This window comes from Genypterus blacodes, unplaced genomic scaffold (genome assembly GCF_046128005.1).
Source record: "Genypterus blacodes isolate CSIRO-AG114 ecotype Tasmania unplaced genomic scaffold, CSIRO-AGI_Gbla_v1 ptg000133l_1, whole genome shotgun sequence".
NCBI classification, from domain to species: Eukaryota; Metazoa; Chordata; class Actinopteri; order Ophidiiformes; family Ophidiidae; genus Genypterus; species Genypterus blacodes.
This window is the reverse complement of record NW_027466935.1, coordinates 5,594,403-5,621,511: the sequence shown is the minus strand read 5'-3', so window position 1 is coordinate 5,621,511 and position 27,109 is coordinate 5,594,403. Positions and strand designations below refer to the sequence as shown.

The 27,109-nt window shown below is 41.6% G+C and overlaps 2 protein-coding genes across 4 annotated transcripts; both read left to right on the top strand.

Moving 5' to 3' along the window:
* The first annotated feature begins 2,231 nt into the window (after nt 1–2,231).
* slc25a1b (slc25a1 solute carrier family 25 member 1b) lies at nt 2,232–8,475 on the top strand. The gene is made up of 9 exons (XM_076164164.1): nt 2,232–2,524; nt 5,245–5,352; nt 5,526–5,625; nt 5,738–5,876; nt 6,103–6,187; nt 6,323–6,427; nt 6,523–6,638; nt 6,713–6,786; nt 6,970–8,475. Exons 1-9 carry the CDS (start codon nt 2,413–2,415, stop codon nt 7,082–7,084), a joined length of 954 nt encoding a protein of 317 aa, XP_076020279.1. The 5' UTR covers nt 2,232–2,412; the 3' UTR covers nt 7,085–8,475.
* Nucleotides 8,476–9,005: 530 nt separating this feature from the next.
* Nucleotides 9,006–26,818, top strand: pi4kaa (phosphatidylinositol 4-kinase, catalytic, alpha a). Of its 3 annotated transcripts, none has more exons than XM_076163875.1 (54): nt 9,006–9,191; nt 10,000–10,116; nt 10,233–10,326; nt 10,459–10,547; nt 10,646–10,718; nt 10,800–11,053; nt 11,156–11,222; nt 11,312–11,460; nt 11,554–11,619; nt 11,708–11,804; nt 11,898–12,086; nt 12,306–12,406; nt 12,682–12,814; nt 12,935–13,064; nt 13,150–13,245; nt 13,329–13,512; nt 13,721–13,821; nt 13,936–14,104; nt 14,244–14,294; nt 14,411–14,519; nt 14,858–14,994; nt 15,109–15,242; nt 15,439–15,521; nt 15,605–15,675; nt 15,761–15,885; nt 15,988–16,069; nt 16,164–16,247; nt 16,412–16,501; nt 16,608–16,727; nt 17,208–17,300; nt 17,380–17,536; nt 17,677–17,804; nt 17,881–18,039; nt 18,131–18,282; nt 18,512–18,619; nt 19,388–19,515; nt 20,663–20,818; nt 20,915–20,994; nt 21,108–21,307; nt 21,511–21,598; nt 21,693–21,860; nt 21,955–22,008; nt 22,165–22,285; nt 22,468–22,597; nt 22,712–22,782; nt 22,898–22,970; nt 23,077–23,257; nt 23,399–23,503; nt 23,844–23,969; nt 24,056–24,176; nt 24,304–24,463; nt 24,571–24,660; nt 24,961–25,044; nt 25,151–26,818. In XM_076163875.1, the coding sequence occupies exons 1-54, from the start codon at nt 9,093–9,095 to the stop codon at nt 25,200–25,202; spliced, it is 6,279 nt and encodes a 2,092-aa protein (XP_076019990.1). In that variant the 5' UTR covers nt 9,006–9,092; the 3' UTR covers nt 25,203–26,818. The 3 variants fall into 3 exon arrangements, with proteins under 3 accessions (XP_076019990.1, XP_076019988.1, XP_076019987.1); XM_076163873.1 differs by having other exon boundaries at nt 20,651–20,818; XM_076163872.1 differs by having other exon boundaries at nt 19,388–19,608.
* Nucleotides 26,819–27,109: the final 291 nt, after the last annotated feature.

The window sequence follows — 27,109 nt, the reverse complement described above, 5'->3', positions numbered from 1 at the left end:
AGTCTGTGTGTGCGTTCCAGGCCGTATACATTGCGACTCTCCAGTGCAGACAGATGAGAGAGTTAGAGGCAGGTTACACATAAAAAGAACGTAGAAAGGAAAAGCAAGAGAGCAATACAGGTAGAGAAAACCAAGGGAGAGAAATAGGCTACTGAGCAAATACTGCGGCCGCCAATCGTAGTGTGGCACATGGATCTCCATGGATGTTAAGCCCCTTCTGGCCCCTCCCCCTTGACTGGGTTTAGGGGCACAGGGCTTATCTTGATTGCCTTATCTCTGAAGACTGAGAGGGGTTACTTACATACAGGGCACAGAAAGGCCTTTTACATGCTTTCAGACAAATTGATTCTGGCACTTAGACCCAGAATGTCACCAGAAACAATTTTCTAGCTTTCTAAAAATGTTCAACAAGCAGCTAAGCTGAGGATAGTTGCTCCTTACAGCTTCAGTTCAGCAATTTATATGGGCCCAGTGGCCGTGGCCTCAGCACAAAGCTTTCAGGAATTCTCTGCTCCTTTCTTTTCAACAGATGTGCTGCGTTTTTAACTTAAGTTTGTTGCCATAGTAACCCACCCACTACGCAGAGAAAACCCTCTTTCACTGTCCAACACAACTCTCTTGCTTCAGGTCGCTTATCTGAGCACAAAAGCAAGAGTTCCAAGTTCATCCACTCTTTCTTTTACTGGATTTATCTGGATTTATCTTTTTCTTGATTTATTTACAAGATTAACTGCAAATTTTCAATAAAATAAGCTGCTATTCCTAATGTGTCCACTGGGGTCGCACTGTTTTAGTAAGAGTAGTGGACACAGCACAATACTGCCACCCAGAACTGAACAGCAGATTACCCTTAAAATTAAGATAACACAGTATATAACATTTTATATATAGTTATACTATTTATAATATAACTATCATTATTAGCATTTATGAAATGATAGATTAATCATCACTGCTCATCATTCCGAAATTGTAGTTTATTGGAAATGTTGACAGTGAAGAATCCTTTTGTGACAAATCAATTTACATTTAAGAGGAACAGTTATTTATGCCAGTAAAACTATGGTCTATTTAATTGTAGTTACCAGTTATTCTTGTTTGTTAAGGATCATCAACCAGCTCTGTAGTTTCGATTTGTCTGTGTGTTGATGCGATCATTGAATATTATTGTCATCATCATCATTATTATTCTATGTTGCAGAAGAGTGAGGAAGGGATGATGATAAGGGAGATAAAGGGAGCAGATGGATTAGCAGAGAAGCTTTATGTGAAGTATATGGTGACTTAAGGTGTGTATGGGACCTTGGTGGGTTTGTTTTTTTTGTTTGTTTTCTCGTGGGTGTGGCAAGGCCTTTTTTCTGGCTTCTGTTTTGGTCTCAAACATATCGCAGAATGTACAATTTTTGTTTGTTTTACAGCTACATTTGAAGAACATTTTTGTCAAGTACATGTATTGAGAGGCCTCATTTATATAGTTGCTCCTTACAGCTTCAGTTCAGCAATTTATATGGGCCCAGTGGCCGTGGCCGCAGCACAAAGCTTTCAGGAATTCTCTGCTCCTTTCTTTTCAACAGATGTGCTGCGTTTTTAACTTAAGTTTGTTGCCATAGTAACCAACCCACTACGCAGAGAAAACCCTCTTTAACTGTCCAACACAACTCTCTTGCTTCAGGTCGCTTATCTGAGCTTATCTGAGCATCTGAGCACTTTGTTCATCTAAGTGTAAAATCTGAATTTGAACTGCGTGGCACTGAAATGTATGCATGTCTTGTACATTGTGAGTGGGGTGGAGAGGAGACTGTCCTCTCTTTAGAAATGATTTGAGTTTCATCTGTATAGGTTAAATGTGAAACTGCATTTTGGAGGGAATGCAAATGTATTTGTGTCTGTCTGAGTTGTGAATGGATACAAACACTGACAGCTCTTCAATGTCCAAGACAGTTAGTTTTTGCATATTAACAAATTGAATTTTATCAACAATCATCGTCACCAAAAGTTTGCTTTATTGACATTACACAGAATTTAGGACCTCTATAGATAGATAGATAGATAGATAGATAGATAGATTCTCATCACCACCTCTCTCTCTCTCCACTGAGTATTAAGCCGGTCCACCTTAAATATTTAGAGCAAACATGGCGTTTTTCTGTGCACAGCCCCGCCCTGAGTCCTCCCTGCTCAGCTTGTGTTCCACGCATAGGGAACTTCAGTGTGTGTACGGAAAGTACACATTATCATCAGCAGACCAGTGCCAAAGTCCAATGGTCACGGCCGCTGCATGGTGGGGTTGCATGTGATCACTTGATTCCTGCACAGACCTTTAGGCTGCACGAAGCATTAAAGCTGATTTGGTTCTGCCGTAACAAACACGACCGTACTGACCAAAGTTTGTTAGGCTAGGTGGTCGCAGTCATGTCCGGGCATCCTAGATTTGTGAGTCCCTTCCAGAGACCCCGGTGTTTGGCTGCTGCAGCTCCGGCTGGAAAAGCCAAACTTACGCACCCCGGCAAAGCTATTCTGGCAGGTAAGAAAGTTTCCAGAGAGAGAGAACCGGTCGTGAAAAGTTGTTTACAAGTTCACTGTATGGTGGCATTAATGGTTGTGCGTGTAGATATGATCAGAAACGATGAACCAACATAGCAATAGTAATCCTTTCTAAGAAAGTGGTGTTTTGAGGATGCATGAAAAGGTTTTGTTGCGGCCTAAAGTGTGCAGGGGATTGAGGGGAGAGTTCATGTGCCTCTATATCCACCGCACCTACAACGCTGAGAAAAACAACTAAAGCAACTCCCTAAAAAGGGGGATCCAAGTTAATGTGTCATAGTCTAGCACAGGAGATACACTTATTTGATGAGGACTTTCAGTACAAATACCTGTTAAGTTGCCAACATTATTAGTATAATTTTTGAAAATCAATTAATCCACCCTCACCCAATGACTGCTTGGGTCCGCTCTATCATTCCCGAACCCTGACAGGATAAGGCGTTATTGGTAATGGATGGATTCATGTACTGATTAACTAACTGCAGATTAATCGAACAATTTTAATTTGGTTTGACAAACTCAGATTGACTACCTGCCTCATAGACTAGTAGTAAATGGTGCTGCTGAATACTTCTATGCAAACAAGCATGTAGTACAATCCAATCATTACCAACACTGCAACATCAGTAGGATGTAAGACAATTAGTTACAACAAGTTAAATGGTAATGACTGCAGTGTTTTTGAATCTACTTTTGTTTAGCCCCTGCTCATGTTTGAATATTAATGTTGTGAACAAAAGCAACTGTTTGTCGGTGTTTTTCTGGGATCTGTTCTACAACGGAAGCTCAATAGACCTCTGCCTTGTTTGCATAAACTGTCTTGAAGTTGTGATTTGGTTCACTTGCTTCACTTTCCATTACACACATTATCCCAGAAGACACTGTATTAGTTTTATGAATTACATGTATTCTCATAGTGGACAAGATGGTTATATCAAATGTAGGCATATTGCTTGTTCTTTTCTACAGCCATAGTTTACCTACCACAACTATTGTTCTAGTGGTAGTTTACCTACCACTAGTTGTGGTAGGTAAACTACCACAACTATATGGTAGTTTGCCACAACTATGGCTGCCCGTTAACATTACGATGTTTACTTCCACATTTAGATGGAAGGAGAAACCCATACCTTCATCTTATCCTATTAACAAACCTTGCCATGTCCATGGATGTCTGAAACAAGAAAGACAAGCACCAATTTTTATTAAATAGCGCTAAATCAAATCAAATGTTATCTCATGGTACTTAACATACAGAGCATTTAAAGAAACCCGAATTCCCCCAGGGGTACTTGGCAACAGTGGCAAGGAAACACTCCCTTTTAACAGTAAGAAACCTCAGGTTGAACAGGGCGCTAGTTGGGCGACCATCTGCCATGACTGGTTGGGTTTAGAAAGAGAGCGCACAAAGAGCCACCGCAACAGCGATAGCTATTTGGTAGATATGGGCTATGACACTATGACAATCAACTCTGTTACATGCAAGCTACATACCACAAAATCTCTGTTCAGGTCTCTGTTCATGTTGGTCCGGATAAACTGGTTCTTTTTCTTCCTTTCAGCTTGAATACTGGGCCATAAGTGTAGGTACCTTATGGAGGCTTGACTGTGAAAATGATGATGTGAATAGTGTTTGATTTGTGTTGCGCTAGTGTCAAACCAGTCTCTAACCAATGGAATGTTGGTGTTATCAGCATGCTTTCAAAAACAGTCTCATAGTGAATGAACAATGAAGGAATGCTAAACCGTTTTTACGCTGCACATGCACAACCAACCTGACCTGCATATTTGAGTATAGACTAGACAAGCTTGTGCATGACAGAGTGGTAGAAAGCATGGGTATTTCTCCCCAAAGCATCGTTAAATTACCATTTTTAATATGTTTGTGATAAGTTATCAGACAAAATATGTTTTCCCTCAGTTGGTTGATTACGTGAACCATAAATGTTCTTAAGTTTTTCACTTATTTACTTCCTTACTAACACCAATGACTGGTGAACATTATGTGCTCTGGGGTTAGCCTTCGTCCCCTCCCACCCCTGGAGGGGAGCGAGGCCAAGGGGAGGACTAAGGTACAGCCAATCAGCTGCGATGGTGCTGTTTGCTGTTAAACTGCAGATGTGTGACGACAAGGCCTTTTAAGGAGGACCTCTACTATTGTAATCAAAAAAACACAAAGGTTAATTGTCCTCCATACAACCCAACCTTTCACTTCTATTAATCATTTTATAAATCTTGCCTTTAATATTCTTAAGACGCTTTCATGGAAACACTGGAGGCTAAAGTTCATTTCACTGAGTTATACTGGCAAGACTCAAAGTAAGCTTATTTCAAGTAACAGACCTTGATAATCAATTCTTTCTTGCATATAAACATCATTGTCAAGTTAGAAACCTCCAAAAAGGATTTCCTACTCCACAACGTGTCCTATATATTGCGTGAAATGTGGAATTGATTCGTCAATGTAAACATCTTACAATTTTTCCTGAATTACAGTATTGACAAATGTAAGCAGTGAGTGAACACACAGCCTTAACAAAAACAAAGACCACATAGGGTTTGAGGTGTAGAAGAAAGTAGGTGATTTTGTGTTTTGTGTTTCTGCTCATTGTCTGGAATGTAATGTACCCGTGTGGTGTTGACAAAAACTTCTGTCAGCTGGTCTTCTCTGTATTGATGGCCTGTTTTCTGATGTTTCAGGTGGGATCGCTGGAGGCATAGAGATCTGCATCACCTTCCCCACAGAGTATGTAAAAACACAGCTGCAGCTAGACGAGAAGGCCAATCCACCCAAGTACAGAGGCATTAGTAAGTTTTTGTCATACTTTTCTCTCACATACTTTGCCATGTCATCCTTATCTTAACATGGCTTTCCTGTTGAATGAACTACTATGAAATAACATTTTAACCTACACCATTGCCTTTGTTATCTTACATGTTTCTCCCTTTATTCAATACCCTCATCCCTCCTTCTCTCACAGCGGACTGTGTGAAGCAGACAGTGGACGGTCATGGGGTGAGGGGCCTTTACAGAGGACTAAGTTCACTAGTCTATGGTTCAATACCCAAAGCTGCTGTCAGGTAAAGCAACCTCTTACCTAGCACATACTGTACCCTCTAGCTATCTAATTGCTTTTCATGGGTGAGTCATTAGTGATTAGTAATCTAGTATATTTTTTTAACTTTTTTGCAGATTTGGAACATTTGAGTTCCTTGGTAATAAGTTGCGTGATGAGAATGGCAAACTGAACAGCACACAAGGATTCTTTTGTGGTCTTGGAGCTGGAGTTGCAGAGGCCATTTTTGTAGTCTGTCCAATGGAGACAGTAAAGGTAAATACAAATCCAGGCAGAAACACCGGAGGTGAACAAGTCCTTAAGCACCGAATAGTTAATCTATGTCTGTATAACCCACATAGACCACTTTTACTAGCCCCACATTCAAAATCAATTACCATCCATTGCAACTGCCCTCTGAGTTACTCTTCATAACTTCTATGTTTGCCTCAGATTTTGTTTTAGCATGCTGTATTCATTAATGATCTCATTGTCATTTTAGGTCAAATTCATCCATGATCAGACATCAGCAAATCCAAAGTACAAGGGATTCTTCCATGGGGTGAGAGAGATTGTTAGAACTGAAGGTAAGAATTTGTCTGTAGGTTGTACAGTCCTTTGTATTGATTCAAGAGATAATATTTTCTTTCTAAAATGACATTAGACAGCTATTTAGTTTGAGGTAGATGTTTCTCTCTAAGTGTAATCAAATGTGTTTTCAGGACTGAGGGGGACCTACCAAGGCTTAACAGCCACTGTGCTCAAACAAGGTTCCAACCAGGCCATCCGCTTTTATGTCATGACTTCAATGAGGAACTGGTACAAAGGTATGTGAATAAATAAATGTTCCAGATCTTTCTAGCCGGTACAGAATGAATCATGTAGTTAACGGAAACGGCTTTCTTGTTTTGAAAAAAACAAGGTGATGACCCTAACAAACACATCAACCCTTTGATAACTGGACTATTCGGAGCCATCGCTGGGGCTGCCAGTGTGTTCGGAAACACTCCGTTGGATGTCATTAAGACCAGAATGCAGGTACGACAGGGGTCAATCTCATAATGAAAACAGCACAGTGTTTACCAATTAAGTAACCTTTTTTTGTTCACCAGGGTCTTGAAGCTCATAAGTACAAAAGCACAATGGACTGCGCTGTCAAGATCATGAAGCACGAGGGACCCAAGGCGTAAGTTCATAGGGTTTAGCTGTCATGGATTAAACTGGTTAAAGAGTTTTCATATTAGATCTTGTTTACCAATTTCCATCAATTGGGTGCTATCTGATAAGTTGTGTAATTTGTCTTGCCAGGACCATACTTTAAGGTCTTCCTCAAAACCCACACTCTCTGCCTCATCCCTCCCTCATTCAGGTTCTACAAAGGTACCGTTCCCCGGCTAGGTCGGGTGTGTATGGACGTTGCCATTGTCTTCATCATCTACGAAGAAGTGGTGAAGGTTCTGAACAAGTTTTGGAAGACGGACTGAAATGGACTGCACAAAGGACATCCCCACTGCTACACAAGTCCCTAACCCGCCGCCCCAATCCTGTTTCTAGGTTCTAATATCTACCTCTTAATGATTTGTAAAGAAAGGGATTGGTTTGTTCTACGTTGTATTTATAACCCAGCTTTTACAAATGGAAGCATTTTCTTTGTAGAATTGCTATGGAATGCAGAATCGCTGCTTACACTCACCCCCTTTTATTACATTCGATAAGGGGGAAGAGCTCAGGGAAAAGAGTGGCGCAATAACTTAGGACCAGAGCTGTTGGACCAGATACATGGACACACTAACACAAAGTACTTAATTCCTTCGTATTGTATGTATTGCCCACAAAATGAAACCAATACTCGACCCAACATAATGTGAGAGTACAATGGACAAAGACATTATACTTGAAAAAGAGATTCATTCCAGATTTACAAGGCCTTTTTGAGCAGAATATGCAAGGTTCATCTTTTGTTCTTTTTTTTTACTCACGTGTTCAAGACCATATTCAATCCCGGATGTCATCGTAACATTTTCGTTCAGATATCACATGCTGCACAGGCTACATGCGCACACATACACGTTGAGCATTGAAGGGTGCAATTCTGAAATAACTGCCTTAAATTTAAAGATTGTCAGGTTATTATTATAGAATCCATAGATAAGTGTTTTTCTAACGTTAATACACACAAACCTTTGTTTAAATGCACAATTCCACTTCACGGTTAATGAGATAGAGCTATGTTCATGCTATAAAAAAGTGCCTGTGTATAGTATAATTAATGGTTGACGGTTGGATTATTCAGTATGAACTTGCAGTGTTTGCAGATATGTCTCTCCAGGCAGCGTTTCTGTGATATTTCTGAGTTCTTCATCTTAAACACTCTTCTCTACTACATTCTGGCTGAAGTTACACTTTCACTGCTGTATTTACATTCACTTGGTAGAGATGTGTGTTTGAGAAATTCCATCAATAGGGCCTTCTGTTTCACTCCATGGAGTTATTTACATTATTTTTTGGTAATTTTTGCAGATTCCTGACATTTTAGCCATATTAGATAGTAGCCTTTAATTTAACGTGACTTGATGATACAATGTGCCAACTGCTATTTAACAGACTGCACTGTAGTTTGTGAAAGTTAAAGTCAGGTATGGCTTACATATCACTGAATGTTTTGCCGTGAATCTTTGCATAGTATACGTAATTATTACAGTGACCTAAATCAGTATCAGTTAGCCTGACTTTATGACTGTAAGACTGTATGCCAGAGCTTCTGAACAAACCAAGGTACAACTATCTGTCACTTGGCTCACACAGTTAAAGCCCAGTTTTATGCCTTAATTCTAATATGTATGTTCTCAAATAAACATTGGGTTGGACCTTTAAAGTATATGATTAAACTCGATTTTCAGCATTATTATCACTGGCAAATACTCATGCACTTTCCCAACTTTACCTTTGCATGTTAACAGTTGCATTGAAGAACCACTGCGAGCCGTTTTGGTTCCTGATTTCATTTTGTTGCTCCTGATGATACGCCATACGTCAGTTGTCTTCATATGGCGTACCACTAGGGGATGCATCATTCACCATCAGTCGAATACTTCAGTGACACAGCGTTTTGTTTTATCATAATTTTGGCAATTAATGTCCAATAGAAATAACATTTTTTGTTTAAATATATAAGTCTTAAAACAATTTTAAACATACATAAGTGAGCTGTCTCTTGCTTGCCTTCTTAATATGTCAGTGGTAAAAGGAACTACGACATATAAGCAAAGTGTTAAGCATACAAAATTCAAATATATGATGACAGATCAGCTAAGCTTCGCCACATTTACAGCGATTGCGTTACGTTTGCGCCATTTGCGGTTCATGACCTTGCACTTCTGAGATTTGACCCTCCTGCTTGCCGTAGCTGTCAGTGTCCTCTTCTTTCTCCTCCTCTCAACGAATGAAAGAAGATGCTCGAGTTTGTTTAGCGACACAGACGCGTCCGTAAACATGTCTCTTCATGGAGGAGGGACTCGGGGATTTTATTTTAATACAGTTTTGTCCTTGGCACGGTCACTGGCAGCCCACCGGCTTGCACCGTTAGACAAGGTAACGCGGAAAAACCTAGCTTAGTTAGCTAGCAGCTCAAAGAGACGAGCGAAAGGCTCTTAGTCTTTAACAATTCATTTCGGTGTATTGTTAAACAAGTGTGTCTGTTTGTCTTTAGGTGATATACACTGCAGTTTTCATACTAATCGACACATGAAACATGTAACATTGACTGACCGAATGCAAAGCTGGCTAACGTCGGTTAGCATGAGCTGTTATTTACAAGTAACTTCAGAAATAGTAGTAAAGACGGGCATGAGTAACACAAACGGTGCCTTCCTTTGTAACCTAGTTTTGAATTACAACACAGATCCCTTGTTTACAATAACGAAGTTGTGGTTGTTTCAATGACAACAACGACAACAACAGTGAGAAGAAGCACTGAGTAAAAGAAGAAGCTTATCTGGGACTTGTGACTGTAAGGGTCGAAATTCCCTTTTGTTGTTGTTCACAAATACCACAGGAAGAGTGTTCTTGAAATTCACGTAACTCGATAAATTACTAGCTCGAGCACCAGCACCTGAAGGGCTCAGTTATTGACGTCGTCTGTAAAGCAGCTCAGTGCTAGAATTGCGAGGTCCTGGGTTCGATTGCTAGCATCTCAATATCATTTTGCATTTCACCACATTGTTAATGTTCTGCTTTGTGTATAGATATAGAGTTTGACTATTAGAATACATGCAAATCTTTTGGAGTCCAATATCTTCAATGTGAAAGCAAACTTGATGAAAACTTATATACTTATAAATACTTATAAATCAGACGTCATAGGATTCATTTTCATTTATTAGTTTATTTACTTCAACAGGTCCAGAAGTTACAATGCATGTGCCCTGTGGACTTCAGAGGAGTTTTCCAGCTGGATGAGAGGAGGAGAGATGCTGTTATTGCACTGGGAATTTTTCTAGTTGAATCTAACCTTCAGGTAATTATAATTATTGTTGTTATTATTATTGTTATTATTATTATTATGCTGGGCAACTGCTGCCCATCGTAGAGGGGAAGCTCAAACTAACATCACCTGTAATACTTCTGTTACAGCATAAAGACACAATTGTCCCATTCCTTCTTGCGCTGCTGAAAGGACTTCCAAGGGTTCAATGGATTGAAGAGAGCTCTGAAAGAAAAGGAAGAGGTAAAGCTGCTTCTGTGCGTTCAATAATGTTCCATCACATACACGGCTCATACTGTTTATATTCTGTGTACTTCAAATGTTGACGTGATAGTATTTACTGTTTCATAATGGGGGAAATTCATGTTTTCGCAGAGTCTCTCCCTGTGGCAGAGAACTTCACCTTTTGTCTGGTAACACTGCTGTCAGATGTCAGCCAGCGTGATGAGACCTTACAAGGACAGGTGTGTGTGTGTTCCTTTGTCCACGTTCAAGTTAAAATAGATAGATCTTACTGTTTTGTTTGTTTGATTGACTGGGTGATGATGTAATTGTCCATCAGATCTTGGAAGCGATCATGGACATCATGCAGGTGCTGCACGACATCTGCAAGTGCCCAGAGGCGCACGATAAAGGTACAAATCGTATCCCGACATCAGTTGTTCTCTGCATTCATATTTTCAACCTCATTAATTTTCAGTATCCTTTTCCTGCAGAATACCTGTGCAGGTACATTGTGCCGAGCCTGATAGGTGTAGCCAGAGCATTTGGACGATACAGCAACACAGACGAGCCGTTGCTGTCCAAGCTGTTCCCTCGACCGGTTCTTTCTGTGCCGTCCTCTGATGAGGATTCTGACACAACACACCGCCGGTCCTTCAATGACTTTCGTTCCATCATGCCGAGCTCTTTGCTCACAGTGTGCCAGGGAGACACTGTTAGACGTAAAGGCTCCTCCGTGTCACAACAGGTGTTTAGAATACAAATGTTAATATTAATGGGGACGAAAGATACTGTACTTCAATTTTCAGATTCTTGTGTTTGTTCATACCGTTTCTTTCTGTATTTGAAGGCCAGTCCAGAGAGAACAGGTCTGACCCCCAGCTCATCTGCAAACCCCTCTGCACAGTACTTTGAAGGTACTGAGTGGCACTTTGAGCCTGTTGGCTTGTCAGCAAACAAAAACATAGCAGTAACTTGTGATGTAAAACGTTTCCTCTCTTTTCAGGCTCGTACCTCCCTGATGGCAGCGCAGTGGACCCGGACTATTACTTCACCACCATCAGCTCCAGCTTCTCTGTGTCCCCTCTCTTCACTGGAACCAGCTCTGGAGAGTTTCACGTCCCTCTCGATATGCTCAGACAGCTCCTCCACATGGTTAGCAACACCAGCAGAAGCATTGATGTATTGTATTGATCAGAGTACATTGCGTGCATGCCGTAATCCCATCAAACTGTTTCTCCTAAATAGGTTGAACTTTTTGTCTCCGAATCCTTTCTAAAATCACTGGATGACAGCTTGGTAGAATTTCAACAGGTATGTTCCTTCAATTCCCATAATGTGTTTGTCAGGCTCCTTTTGACATCAAGTGTTGGTTGATGCTTGTCTGCTACTTTCTTGGCAGTTGAATCCTGGTATTTACCTGTACTACAAACACTTCAGCGATTCTCTGTATGTAGTGACATTTAAAATGCTAAGAGATACCCTGTACAACTTGAAAGGTGAGGGAAAAACTCATATCATATATCATATTCTTGGGTTAGGGGTATTTGTATAATGAACTCAGTAATGACATATCTTTGATGATTTTCTAGAACTTCAGATAGACTTCGTGAAGGAGATACACGACTTTGTCCTGGAGCAGTTCAGCAGTAGCCAGTCGGAGCTTCAGAGGATCCTGCATGATGTTGACCTCCAGAGTGAACTGAGCCCACTCAAACTGCGCTGTCAGGCCAATGCTGCGTGTGTGGACCTCATGGTGTGGGCTGTTACTGAGGAGCAGGGTGAGGCATTGGTTCATGTGAGGGAGGAGAAGAAGGGGGCTAAATTGACATTATAGGTCTTGATGCCTGGATACATTTTTTGCAAATATCCCATCTTTTTAAGTGACTCATATCTGATAATTGTGTTTACATGATTGAAATGGGAAATTGTTTAGTTTGTGGAACGCGTGAGCATCAGACATTTAATGGGGGAATTTAATATATGTTTTTTTTCTCCAGGTGCTGAGAACCTTTGTACCAAACTATCAGAGAAGCTGCAGTCGAAGACGTCCAGTAAAGTCATAATTGCTCACATGCCCCTCCTCATCTGTTGTCTACAGGTACCAGAATTTATTGTTTGAAGCTCTCTTGTTCTTTATCAAGAAACCTCTTAAGTAGGAAGGAACGGCATGCAAAGGACAATATTATTGCCTAGGAAAATCCTTGAAGAGCAAAAACAAATCACCACATAGTTTTCTGCACTAACTAAAAAGTTAGTTAAGGTTAGAAAGTCATTTTCAGAGAAGCGCTACAAATATGCAACTAGCACTTCTGCGCTCTGAGGGCTTTCCTGTTTTTCACACATTATTGCATGCATATCTGCCGTGATGTTCAGGGGTTGGGTCGTCTGTGTGAGCGCTTTCCTGTGGTGGCTCACTCTGTCACCATGTCACTGAGGGATTTCTTGGTGGTGCCCTCTCCTGTTTTGGTTAAACTCTACAAATACCACAGCAGCCAGTGCACTACAGGTAACAATCAAAACCATCCAAATCACCAAAACAGATAATAGACCACCATTTCATAACAAATTACTTTGTAGTTCAGGTGCTTTGATATCAAATCCTGAAGCTCCACACTCATTTTCACAGGGGGTGGTGAGATCAAGATCCACGTGACCAACGAACATTCCCAGTCCACCCTCAGCACCAACCAAAGCAAGAAGAGCCAGCCCTCCATGTATGAACAGCTCCGGGATATCTCCATCGATAACATCTGCAGGTGATACACACAATATGTGTAAGGTTACAGGTGCGTGGCAACGTGAAGGTAAACAATCACTCACATACCTCTCATTCTGCCCTAGGTGTCTGAAAGCAGGCTTGACTATGGATAGCGTCATTGTAGAAGCTTTCCTTGCCAGTCTGTCTAACCGTCTATACATCTATCGGGAAAATGATAAGTAAGTTAAACATCTAATTACACTGACGTTGGTGAGAGTGATACTGTGCAACACTTACACATGACTCCTCTCTTGTGTCTCAGAGACGCACACCTGATCCCAGACCACACCATCAGGGCTCTGGGTCATATTGCTGTGGCCTTACGAGACACTCCCAGAGTCATGGAGCCCATCCTGCAGATCCTGCAGCAAAAGTTCTGCCAGCCTCCATCCCAGCTTGACGTCCTCATCGTTGACCAGCTTGGCTGCATGGTGATTACAGGCAACGTAAGTAACCTAACCTCTTCTTTTCTTTTCTTTTCTTTTCTTTTCTTTCTACTTTTGTTTCTGCAATTTTTCCTTGTCTGTTGAATTTGTGTTGGGTCAGAAACTGCAAGATATCTTTGTGAGTGTGATATTGGGCTGCAATAACTTGACTAGACACTGGGGTGCTGTCATGATAGATCTAATTTATTCACTCTCTTTTTAACTACAGCAATACATTTACCAGGAGGTATGGAACTTGTTCCAACAAATCAGTGTAAAAGCCAGCTCCATGGTCTATTCCACCAAAGACTACAAGGACCATGGGTACAGGTAAATGCCATCTTCACGTTATAGAAATGTGATTCAATGTCTTATCTTTCTCATATTTCAGTTTGTGTTAAGCATGTATGTATTGTCATGTACGCACACCTCTTCTCTGTATAGACACTGTTCCCTGGCTGTGATAAACGCACTGGGAAACATCGCAGCAAACCTCCAGTCTGAACAGATGGTTGATGAGCTGCTGGTTAACCTGCTAGAGCTGTTTGTTCAGCTGGGATTAGAGGGGAAGAGGGCCAGTGAGAGGGCTTCAGAAAAAGGCCCTACACTCAAGGTAACACACTCACATACTCACACACTCACACACTCTCTCTCACTCACACACACACACACACACACACACACACACACACACACACACACACAAACAAACATAGAATTCAGAGGATTAATTTGACTCATTATGTCTCTAGGCATCAAGTAGTGCTGGAAACCTTGGTGTGCTCATTCCTGTTATCGCTGTGGTAGGTGATCTCAAATTATATCTAGAATGCACGACTATTCTGAGATGTTGTATGGAGATCTACAGTGTCAATCTATAGATGATGCATTCTGTCTCCTCTTTTTTTTTTGCTGTTAGCTCACAAAGAGGTTACCACCAATCAAGGAGGCAAAGCCACGATTGCAGAAGCTCTTCAGAGACTTCTGGCTCTACTCTGTGGTCATGGGTTTTGCTGTGGAAGGCTCAGGTGGAGAGAGTTTGTTTATCTTTTTGTTTGGTGCACGACCTATGCTACATTTACATTACAATTCCCACTTTTTTGACAGCCTCCTCTGTTTTAAGTAGGCCATGTCTGATACCTGTGTTTGAGTAAACAGGGGTTTGGCTATACAGACAGGGTAAACTATTATTGGAGCACATATTGCACCCTGAGTGTGTCCTTTGTTCACCATATGTGGAACGTATAGCATTTCACTATGTTTGGTGTGAATGTAGCATCAGTCATCTGCCAATTCAAGTGTTGATAAAGATGAATATAATGTGCAATGCTTTATTATGACAGTTTGTTTTTGTTCAATGGTTCAGGTCTGTGGCCGGAGGAATGGTATGAGGGAGTTTGTGAAATTGCAACTAAGTCGCCGTTGCTCACGTTTCCCAGTGGAGAACCACTGCGCTCAGAACTGCAATACAACTCTGCACTGAAGAACGACACTGTCACTGCTGTAGGAGAGCACACATACAAGCAAAAATAAACACACACACACACACACATACATACAAACACACACAAACACACGCCTCCTCACACAAGCGTATGGTTTATCATTACATTTTAGGCGGAGCTGAATGATCTGCGTAGCACAATCATCAACCTGCTGGATCCGCCTCCTGAGGTTGCTGCGCTGATCAACAAATTGGACTTTGCCATGTCCACCTATTTGCTGTCAGTTTACAGGCTGGAATACATGAGGTATATGCCAAAGTGATTTTTATAAGTATAGATATATCCATAGATAGGTACTTTAATCAGCCCTTTTGGGGAAATTCAAGTTTTCTGCAGTTCACTGAAGACAAAGCAGACAAAAGATGATAAATACAAAAGATTGCACTGCTATATCCTTTATACTCATACAGCTTTCTGTATTATCACCGATGTTTTCTCATAGGATGCTGCGTGCTTTGGACTCTGACCGTTTTCAGGTCATGTTTCGATACTTTGAAGATAGAGCAATACAAAAGGATAAATCTGGTAAGCAAAAAGGAAAATGCTTTTTAAAAATTGTAACCTGTGGCTTGTGTATTATATCAACATTTTGCACCATTTCTCTCCAGGTATGATGCAGTGTGTGGTTGCTGTTAGTGACAAAGTATTTGAAGTCTTCCTGCAAATGATGGCTGAAAAAGTGAGGTTTACATTGTATTTGGATAATTGTCATCCTCTATTTTATTGTCGTCCACAGTGCATAGGCTAACTTTCTTCTTCTTCAGTCAAAAACCAAAGCCCATGAGGAGGAACTAGAACGCCACGCTCAGTTCCTATTGGTCAACTTCAACCACATCCACAAGCGGATCCGCAGAGTCGCTGACAAATATTTGTCTGGCCTGGCCGAAACGTAAGGATCCAGATACTTTCCTTTTTGATAAAGCTTATAGATGGGGCCGGCCAGGCTTGCCTTGGACCGGTTAGTTAGTTACAGTGTCACCTCTCCCTTCAGGTTCCCCCACTTGTTATGGAGTGGCCGTGTGCTGAAGACCATGTTAGACATATTGCAGACGCTCTCCCTCTCACTCAGTGCAGTAAGTCGTGAAAAAAGATGAGACTTGATTGTAATAATAATGATAATAATGGCTGAATGTTGAGTTTTGAAGTGATATTTATGATGCATTGCAGGACATTCATAAAGACCAACCATATTATGACATCCCAGATACCCCACACAGAATTACAGTCCCAGATACATATGAAGCCAGAGAGGTAATTGTATTCATTATTGGAAAATTGGCAATTATTTACTGTATTTCTCTTCTTCCGCACTCATCACTGTATGCTGTCTCTATTCATTATTATACTATACAAGTGTTGCATTTATCAATCAGAATACTAAACTTTATGTGAGATTTACATACATGTCATTTTAGAGCATAGTGAAGGATTTTGCTGCTCGCTGTGGGGAGATCCTGAAGGAGGCAATGAAGTGGGCACCTTGTGTAACCAAATCCCATCTACAGGTATCATACTGAACTATTTAAACAATTTTTATTAGCAGAATACAAAGAAGAAGGGAAAAGAACAGTGAAGCTGAATGTTATTTTCCCCCACTGTGTCTTTCTTCAGGAGTATCTGAACAAACATCAGAACTGGGTGTCAGGTCTGTCACAGCACACAGGTCTGGCCATGGCCACAGAAAGCATACTGCACTTTGCTGGTTACAACAGACAGAGCACCACACTGGGGGTGAGTCACACACTTGGCATGTAAATAGTTTATAATGTAGAGATTAACATCATCATGGACATCACTGCCTAATCCATTGTCCTGCAAGATACTAAGAATAATTTACACAACAGGTTTTGATCTTGATTTTGGCTCATATCTGAAACCTGTGTTTTCAGCATTTAGACCTAAATCAACCTGCATGTGCGATTGAGGAACAATAATTTGGAGAAGGAGTAAGAGCACTTTGCAGTTTGTGCAGAGAATATCAGGCTCTCTGCTTGTTTGTTTACATGTTCACAATGCATATCAGATTTGTCACAGATGAACACTTTCACTTTGAGGGCTCCGCGGCTCCCTCTGCCATCTGCCTTGACAAAAAGAATCTTAATTAGGTTGCTTATACCAGTAGGTGAAAATGTGACGTCTGTTCTGTTGAGCGTGTAATTGACAAAGTAGTTTTGATAATTTAATTCTGTATTTCTTAACTTTCACACCTAGTCTACTCAGCTGACTGAGAGGCCGGCCTGTGTGAAGAAGGACTACTCCAACTTCATGGCCTCTCTCAATCTCAGGAACAGATATGCTGGAGAGGTACTCATCTGTTCTTTTTTATCACAACATAGTTTTTCCTGCACTGTTCCTGCTCACATGTCATCTGTTTTGTCTGTAGGTATCAGGAATGATCCACTTTGCACAGGCGGTACGCGGCCAGTCGGACCTGAGCAGGTTGATGATCAAACAGATGGGAGAGGCCCTGGACTCTGCACAGCCTGAAGCTTTCACTGAGGCCATGTTTAAACTGGCTGCCTTGCTCATCAGTACCAAAGGTTTGATTCAGTATTGTCTGCGTTCATCTTTGCTATTTGTTCATTCTTGGTATCTGTTTTGTCCCAAACACACATTTCTATATTTGTTATTTGACTGCTACTACCTGAACTTGTGTTGTTCTTTCCTGACTGGACTCTAGACTGCGATCCTCTGCTCCTTCACCACCTTTGCTGGTCTCCTCTAAAGATGTTTACTGATCATGGCATGGAAACAGCCATTGCCTGCTGGGAGTGGCTGCTAGCAGCACGTACAGGAGTGGAAGTACCGGTACATAGATACGCCTGTGAGTTTTGTAAGCTCTTGTTCGCTGTGCACATTAACAATGCCCTCTCCCTCTGTCCAGTTTATGCGAGAGATGGCAGGAGCTTGGCAGATGACAGTGGAGCTGAAGATGGGCTTGTTCTCAGATGCTCAGGTGGAGGCTGATCCTCTAGCGGCCTCAGAGGAAAGTCAGCCTGTCCCCTGTCCTCCTGATGTGATGCCTCACCATATATGGATAGAGGTCAGACTGTGCCTTCCTAAAAAAACGTGTTTCTTCTATATTCATCTACTCTTCCACGTATGACCTCTTTATTTCCTCTCTTTTCTTCTAGTTTCTGGTCCAGAGGTTTGAAATAGCAAAGTATTCCAGTGAAGATCAAGTGGAGATCTTCTGCAGTCTGCTACAACGCTCCCTCTCTCTCAACGTCGGCGGGCTTAAGAGCAGCCTCAACCGCCATGTAGCTGCCATCGGACCTCGCTTCAGGTACAGAACACACACTCACACAATCTGAATACATTCTATGTTAAGTTTTGGTTATCATTGGTATTTGTTGACTCTTGGGTTAGAGTTAGGGTTAAAGGGTTTGGGTTTAGGGTTAGGGTTAGGGTTAGGGTTATCTGACCAAATTCATATCTGACCTAGGTTAGGGTATTTGTACATGACATATTATGTGCTTCTTCCAGAGGTGTATGATGATTTTTCTGTCCTACAGGCTGCTGACTCTGGGTTTGGCTCTGCTCCACTCTGATGTTGTCACCAATGCCACCATAAGAAATGTGCTCAGAGAAAAGATCTACTCCACAGCCTTTGATTATTTCAGGTACACACACACTATCGCATGCACTCCGAGTCTCAGGCAACCTCCTGTTTTCTGCCGGTATCCAACATTTAAATCTTACTTTTTTGAGAGGCCCATGTTGTGTTTACTCAGTTTAGACCTGCATGCACATGGGGATTATGTAATACATTTGACACAAAAACGAGAAATAATTATACCAACTATTACTTTCTGAAACATCTTCAAATGTTAGTAGCAACTTTTATTTGTATATTTATAAGGTAGATTCATTTATAAGGTATATTAAGGTAGAAAAGAAAGAGTGGAGCCGTTGATGTGACTTCAGTAAGTGCAGCAGTGATCTTTGCAGACAAAGTAGAACATGTACAAGTTGGAATGGTAAGGAAATTTGGATCGATGAATTTAGATGACTGTCACACTGGCAAATATACAATACATTGATTTATTTCCACATACGTGTGCATCCAAAACAGATCTGACAATAGATGCCATGTGATTTTTACTGTTTAATTATTTATAAATTGAATATCTCCTATGTGCCACATGTGAGCACAACATTTGGAATTGGTACTTACACCTGTGCTGTATCTGGAGGTGTAAGACCCATTTACTTGAATCAACATATACAGTCTTGTTACCTGGTTACTGAGATCATGTGTTAATGGAAGTTGTAAATGATGGCAGAACACATCAGAATGCCACATCATAAACATAAATGCACATTATGCTTGACCCATAAATGCTGCTTGATATCATAATTTGCTAATCCACCTATGTACCCATCTGTAGTGCGTCTCCAAAGTTTCCCACCCAAGGCGACACACATCTCCGCGAGGACATAAGCATCATGACCCGTTTCTATGCCAGCATCCTGTCTGACAAGAAGTACCTGGCAGCATTCCAACTGGTCCCACCTGGTGAGCTTGGCACTACCCCAGCCCCGAGCACCCTCTCCGCTGGGATATTTGGATCGCTTATCGTGTCCAGCACATCTCCAATATCTATCTTAAGTAAGCCTAAAGCGGTTGCGCTCGGACTGCACTGCAGCAGGGGCATGCTCACACGCCTGCCAAATTTGACGCTGGTTATCCTCACTCTGCTGGTGATAGATCAGTGTATCTATCATGGTATGGTTCAATCTTTTCAGAATTCTCTACCCTCTTGACTTTGTTCTTATCGTCCCTCTTATTTATCTTAATCTTTCAATTTCTTTCCCCTTACTTTTTGTTCTGCGTTTCTCTCTATCACTCTTGCAAAATCAGTTTTCTTATCCCTTAAGTTTCCCAGCAATGAGGAAAAGCGCAAATTTGTCAGTTGCGTTAAGATGCATGACGATTATTCATCATGTCAGCTCACCCATCTGCCCCTCTACTTCTATTTGTCGATTTGGTATCAAAAGAATAACAAAATTGAGAAAGATGTTTTCTTTCCACCACACCAAAAAATTCCGCTCCCTTTTCATTCCCGACTCCTCCGAAGAAAAAGACATCAACCTCATCCTTATCTACACCGGGGCTGTTTCAGGTAGACGAGTCCTCTAAGCACAGATCCTGGATCAAATTAATCAGCAACTAAATTCATATCAGACCCAGTATCAGTGTTTGAGAGCACATTCTACTTCCATGTAAAAACCACTCCCTGATTAATGCATGACAGCATCACAACTGAGACCGTTCATCACAATCCCCTCATCATCGATCATATTCATGTTTGTCATTGTTTAGATGTTTGTCTCAAGATGTGTTGTGTCTATTGCTATACTTACAGTTCAGATCTTGATGCCCAATTGGGTTTAGGTTTTTTTTTTTTGCCAGTATCAGGTTTTATCTGCGTCTTCTTTTCAGTGGCCCATCAACAATGTTTGTGATTAGCGCAAGATTTGTTATAGCTCTGCTTATAATAGGTCTCTATAAATATGAAAAGTTCACATCCAGTGTAATATTTACAAAATAGAGCATTTTAAAACAGAAGATAGTGGATTAATTGTGTCAAAATTCCAGGTTGAGTCTAAGTCATTCTACTTCACTCTACACAACCACTCTTAACATGTAGGTATTAATTTAGATAATCAGGACCCGTCATTGAACAGTCTGTCAGTGATGAACGCCGCTGACCTCAGGACCGGTGTAGATTCCAGTGCTCGCTCCCAGCAGAGCAGCCAGGGATGGATCAACACCTACCCGCTGTCCAGTGGCATGTCCACCGCATCCAAGAAATCAGGTGCTGCTTTTCTTCACCATGTGAGCAAAAAAAAAACACTAAAAACCACATCACCCCGCACAGAGGGTTGACTGTCCTGACTGTTTACTCTTGCAGGCATGTCAAAGAAGAGTAACAGAGCGACACAACTACACAAATACTACATGAAACGCCGGACTTTGTTGCTGGCCTTACTGGTGAGCAGCAGGAATGCATCGCCATCCTTCTGGCTTGCTCTCTTTCACGTGCTGTGAAGTTTTACTGTCGAATTTCTCATCAGTATCTCTTCTGTCTGTTGCCTCCTCCTCAGGCCAGTGAAATCGAGCGGCTGACAACCTGGTACAACCCCCTTTCCACTCAGGAACTGGCCATCGCCACTGAACAGTCAGTGGAGACAAGCATCGCCAACTGGAGATCCAAATACATCAGTTTGACCGAAAAGCAGTGGAAGGATAACGTCAACCTAGCCTGGAGTATCGCACCTTACCTGGCTATGCAGCTACCTACGAGGTGGTTGCTCTGTTTGCATGTCAGCCTGTTTTTACGTCCCATTTATAGGTCTAGGGTGAAATGGAGACAGTTACAGGGGAGCCCCAGCTTACCTGTGTGGAACCCTGACACATGGCAACATCTGGACACTTACAGTATTGCTTTTGTTGTATTTTTAACACCTACATGCAGTAACCCTGTGGTCTTTGTGCCTCGGTTGCCAGGTTTAAGAATGAGGCTATTGTTGCAGAAGTGACCAGGCTGGTGAGGCTGGACCCTGGAGCAGTCAGTGATCTGCCTGAAGCTGTCAAGGTAAGCTCAGGATTTCTTTAGACATTTGCGTTTTTCCTTTATATGTGGATATGAACTGATGAACTGACTGATGAACCGGTTTCCCTCATCCTAGTTCCTGGTGACGTGGCACACAATCGATGCAGATTCTCCCGAGCTGAGCCATATCTTGTGCTGGGCCCCCGCAGACCCACCGACTGGTCTGTCCTACTTCAGCAGCATGTATCCCCCTCATCCTCTCACTGCTCAGTACGGGGTTAAGGTGCTTCGCTCCTTTCCTCCAGTAAGTCACACACGCAAAACCTTTTCTTCTTTTTGCTGTACGACTCGGCTTCTAACATTCACGGGTATTAACAACAATCCGTGTCCTACTTTAGGATGCCATCCTATTCTACATTCCTCAAATTGTGCAGGCTCTGCGTTTTGATAAGGTGAGTGTTAATCATTGTTTACTATCAATGGTCACTGATTTCATTCCCCAGGACTGCTTGATTACACTTTATGGATTGATGATCACAACGCAGATTAGATATATGCCACCTGTGCCGTCAGTGCTCCTGACATGATGCTGTCCTGTCCCTCCTCAGATGGGTTATGTGAGAGAGTACATTCTTTGGGCGGCCCAGAAGTCTCAGCTGCTCGCTCACCAGTTCATCTGGAACATGAAGACCAACATTTACATGGATGAAGAAGGACACCAGAAAGATCGTGAGTCTCTTCCACTCACACACACAACCTCATAAGACGCCTTAGAGTCGGATTCTGTTGTGAGCGACCTTGGAAGTTAGACAGTACAGTTGAGCGTACATTTGGCTTTGTAAGGTTGTGATCTCTGAATGAATGATGTAATCGGTAATCCCTTCTTATTCTGCTCTGCTCTCACTGCGTAGCTGACATCGGGGAGCTGCTGGAGCAGATGGTTGAGGAGATCACTGGCTCTCTATCCGGACCGGCTAAGGACTTCTACCAGAGAGAGTTTGACTTCTTCAACAAGATCACCAATGTGTCTGCCATTATCAAGTAAATTCATTTAGCTCAGGCCAACAAAACCTCCTTATCTATAATTGTAGGTTGTCTTTCCTCAGTTACCACACTGTAATGTAACTTAGACTGTTGCTTTTTTTCATTCTTCAGGCCAGTTCCAAAGGGCGAGGAAAGGAAACGAGCCTGTCTCAAAGCTCTGTCAGACATCAAAGTGCAGCCAGGTAACATTTCTATCACTGTCTTGAAACCTCATTTAAAATGCAGATATCATTTGGTGCTTGTTTTCTTTCTCAGAGCTCAAACTGCATTGTTTGTGTGTTCTTGGTGTTTTCCCAGGCTGCTACCTGCCCAGTAACCCTGAAGCCATCGTCCTGGACATCGACTACAAGTCTGGAACACCCATGCAGAGGTAATGACATATTTTTTATAATGATGTAAGAGTTCTAAAGTCTTGATTCATCAGAGGTTCAACTTCATCTGATGTGCTGTGGCCTCTGTGTTTTCTCTCATCTCAGTGCTGCCAAGGCTCCATATCTGGCCAAGTTTAAGGTGAAGCGCTGCGGGGTGAGTGAACTGGAGCGGGAGGGAATGCGCTGCTCCTCAGACTCTCAGGAAGACGGAGAGGAGAATCCAGACGGATCACGCAGGGTTTGTTGGCAGGCAGCCATCTTCAAAGTGGGAGATGACTGTAGACAGGTAAACACAGCACAGGTTCCCCACCCCTGGCTTAGACACTCGGCCAGTGATAGTATACCGTACACAGGATAAAGTTGACCTGACCCGAAAGACTGAGAGGAAACGTTGGCTGTCCTCACTCCTTGCTCTGTCTCGTTTCAGGACATGCTCGCTCTGCAGATTATTGGACTTTTTAAGAACATTTTCCAGCTGGTGGGCCTGGATCTGTTTGTGTTTCCTTACAGAGTGGTGGCCACTGCTCCAGGGGTAAGAATACTCTGACCCACTAACACCCGAAGGCTTCAACTCATCCATTATGTCGCAAGAAGAGGCTCAAAGTATTCCCCTGCAATGCAATCAGTGTTTACAATGAAGGGGTTTGGGTTCTATATTTGAATGATGTGTGAATGTGTAAAGTCTAGTATGGGTCAAGTGGTTTCCATATTGTAATTGAACTTGAATCTGGTCGTTCTTGTCCAGTCTGTTGTCTGTGATGACTAAACAAAATAAAAACACATTATTCCTGTTTGTAATGAAGGTTAAGACTTAAAAAGTAAGAGTTTTATTGGAATCAAAATGTCCGTTCACTGAGTTCTCCTCTCCTCAGTGTGGCGTGATCGAGTGCATCCCAGACTGTAAGTCACGTGACCAACTTGGCAGACAGACAGACTTTGGGATGTACGATTACTTCCGCAATCAGTACGGAGATGAATCCACGCTGGCCTTTCAGAAGGTTTGAGCACTCACTTTTTCTCCCGCTCAAGAGATCACAAGGACGCCTCCGGAAAGTTAAACCTCCCTCTCTTTTCCTTTCCTCAGGCTCGATATAACTTCATCCGCAGCATGGCAGCCTACAGTCTGCTGCTGTTCCTGCTTCAGATTAAAGACAGACACAACGGCAACATCATGCTGGACAGCAAGGGACATCTCATCCATATAGGTGGGACACACAACTATCTCTGGGGCTTAAACAATGTGTTCTTCTTGCCATCATGTGGAGAAAACAAAGCTGTAGCTAATTGGTAGATACGACTTCATCCTGACCAGTGATCGTTCATTCTGTGCAGACTTTGGCTTCATGTTTGAGAGCTCTCCCGGCGGTAACCTGGGCTGGGAGCCGGACATCAAGCTGACGGATGAGATGGTGATGATCATGGGGGGCAAGATGGAGGCTACACCCTTTAAATGGTTTATGGAGATGTGCGTCAGAGGATATCTGGCTGTACGGTGAGGAGGCCCTACATGCAACGATTTCTGATATTGTAAATGTTTCATATTATGATTGTCTTTGTCTCTTCCTCTTGTGTGACTTCTGCTCATGCTGTCACTTGCAGCCCCTACATGGATGCAGTGGTTTCTTTAGTGACGCTCATGCTGGACACTGGACTGCCATGCTTTCGAGGACAAACCATTAAACTCCTGAAGTAAGTAAAAAACAACACGTGAGTTCCATTTCCTGTCCACTGCGTGATTAAATCTCACTCGTGGATCATGACGTCGACACACATGAGAATCTACAGAGCCCCTAAAGTTACAAGACCCCCACCCTAAGTTAAGAGAGACATTACAAACCTAATGTTCAAGTTGAATGATCACATTCTTATTCTTGTTTTCTGATTTGGACATTTCTCATCTGTAATTGTTTGTTTCCAGGTCAAAGTGTGCAGTAATGTAATCATATTTTTTGTGAGTTTAACAGTATTTATTTTCTGTCTTTTTATCAGAGGACGATTCAATCCTCAGATGAGTGAGAAGGAAGCAGCGGCTTACATCATCAAAATCATCCAAAGCTGTTTCCTCAGCAGCAGGTTAGAACTCACTCATTCCTATCTCTTAATCGGTTCACTTCTAACAACATAACATTACACGAAAACACCACCACTTTGTTTAACGCCAGACTTTATGTTCAAACAGGAGCAAAACCTACGACATGCTGCAGTATTACCAGAACCAAATCCCCTACTGAGAACACGCTCCACTGCCCAAACTCGGCTTTGCTTGTGTAGAGACGTCTGGAGCGGACACACAGTAAAGGTCAAGTTGGAAAGGGCGTGTCTGCGTGTGTGTCTGTGTGTGAGAGACATTTTCCGTTTTGTTCAACATCAACGGTCTGAAATGTGAATTCATTCTACTTCTTTTTAAGCGTGAAGAACAATTCATGGCTTTCACCAAAAGAGGCAATGAAAGACCCTTTAAGTATTTTATTGTTGTTTGTTACACAGGAAACACTTTACTTTACACAAGTATCCCACCGGGAGAAGATGGCAGTTATATTTTGAGTGTTTCTTTAAGCAGCTATTATCATCGTCGTTCATCTTACATGAGGTCGTTCATCGTAGAATGCTGTTACTCACTTTTATGCACTTTATAGATCAAAGTCTTTCATTGGTCTCATCTGCCTATGATTAAGCATTCCAATCAGAACAAACAATCTGCAATATGAGTAATAAATCAATATCAAACCTGTTTCATATTCTTGATTTAGTTCTATAATAGAAATAAACCAATGTTAAACAACTTAACAGCTAGGTGTACTATTATAAATGTATTTAAAGAGAATATACATCATTATACTGTAGTGTTTACTGAAGAACTATGCTACCATCAAAAGTTAAAGTGACTGTTTTTAATTGGGAACTGAGAGGCAAAGTTAATAAATAAAATATGAGGGTTATTTATTCTTTGGAGATTGATTTTAAAAGATAATTGCTTCTTTGACTTTGAGGTCATTGGCTGATCTATAGTACAGCTTGCACGTTTAAACATTGTTACAGATATAATAGATAATGCCCTTTTACTGTATGGGGGACATTCTGTTAGTGCTCCGACATGTATTTGACTCCCTGTCTGTCTACTACGTCGACCTTGGGCCCTCTTGGCTTTGGGATTTGTTTGTGTTTTGCTCTTATTGATGCAGATTCTACCTAAAAAGCCATTTTTCTTACCCTTGGTACAAAGCATAGCTGTAGTAATACTTGACAGACAAACCCAACCTTATGCAATATCTACATGTATAACGATGTTCATGTGTGTCGTGTTCCAGGTTGCTATAACTAACTGTCTATGAAGGTTCTACTCATCCTAATAAGGCTTCTGTGGTTTCTAAGTGAATGGTAAACTGGAATTGATTACCTTGACTCAGTATTGAGAAACATTGAATGGCTTGTAAAGAAACGTTACGAGGCTGTCGTCGCTGTCGTCAAGGCTGATCTGTCTTCAAAGAGCCGTTATACTGTTGGTTACATCATCAACGCACTGTTTTTTTGAAAGTGTCAGTCTTCCATTATGTCAGCCACTTTTAAGTTACATATCAATGTTATGAAACGTCTCTGTAGTGTGCAGTTTGTGTGTGTGTTCTTTTTGTTTGTACTTTGCTCAGTGTGGCTTAATCACATCTCATTCTGTGATCATGTATGAAACAGATTAAATGTCTTGAATTCCATTATTATCTATTGTTATTATATATGTTCTACTTTTTAAACTGCAGTAGTTATGAAGGAGGACAACATCACTGATATGCATTACTGAGTTTGAAGCTTGTGTCTTTACACCTTGCATTAAAAAGCCTTCTTGTTATCTGGATCAGTCTGTGGTTTGTTACCTTTCTGTCTTTCTTCCTCCATGAACGAGCATCTGTATTTTTGAAGAATAACTTCAGAAGACCTGATCCTGTCTGTGCTCCAGGGGCGAGTGTTAAAAAATAGTTGTTGACCTTTAATGAAGCTGTTTTGTTCCTTCAGAATAAGAGTAGGCAAGACCCTTTTCAAGTGAAGAACAATCGTTTTGGTCAAGACTTATATAGTGCTTAACATGTACACTTCAATAACATAATAATGCTTGAACTAAATATATTCTTCTCTCTCTCTCTGTGCT

Coding starts and splice junctions, on each gene's coding strand:
- slc25a1b (XM_076164164.1), top strand. CDS start 2,413: ATGTCCGGGCATCCTAGATTTGTGAGTCCCTTCCAGAGACCCCGGTGT. Junction 5,353..5,525: donor ACCCAAGTACAGAGGCATTA/GTAAGTTTTTGT, acceptor CTTCTCTCACAG/CGGACTGTGTGAAGCAGACA. Junction 5,877..6,102: donor GTCCAATGGAGACAGTAAAG/GTAAATACAAAT, acceptor TTGTCATTTTAG/GTCAAATTCATCCATGATCA.
- pi4kaa (XM_076163872.1), top strand. CDS start 9,093: ATGTCTCTTCATGGAGGAGGGACTCGGGGATTTTATTTTAATACAGTT. Junction 14,995..15,108: donor AGAACGACACTGTCACTGCT/GTAGGAGAGCAC, acceptor ATTACATTTTAG/GCGGAGCTGAATGATCTGCG. Junction 23,258..23,398: donor TGGGAGATGACTGTAGACAG/GTAAACACAGCA, acceptor GTCTCGTTTCAG/GACATGCTCGCTCTGCAGAT.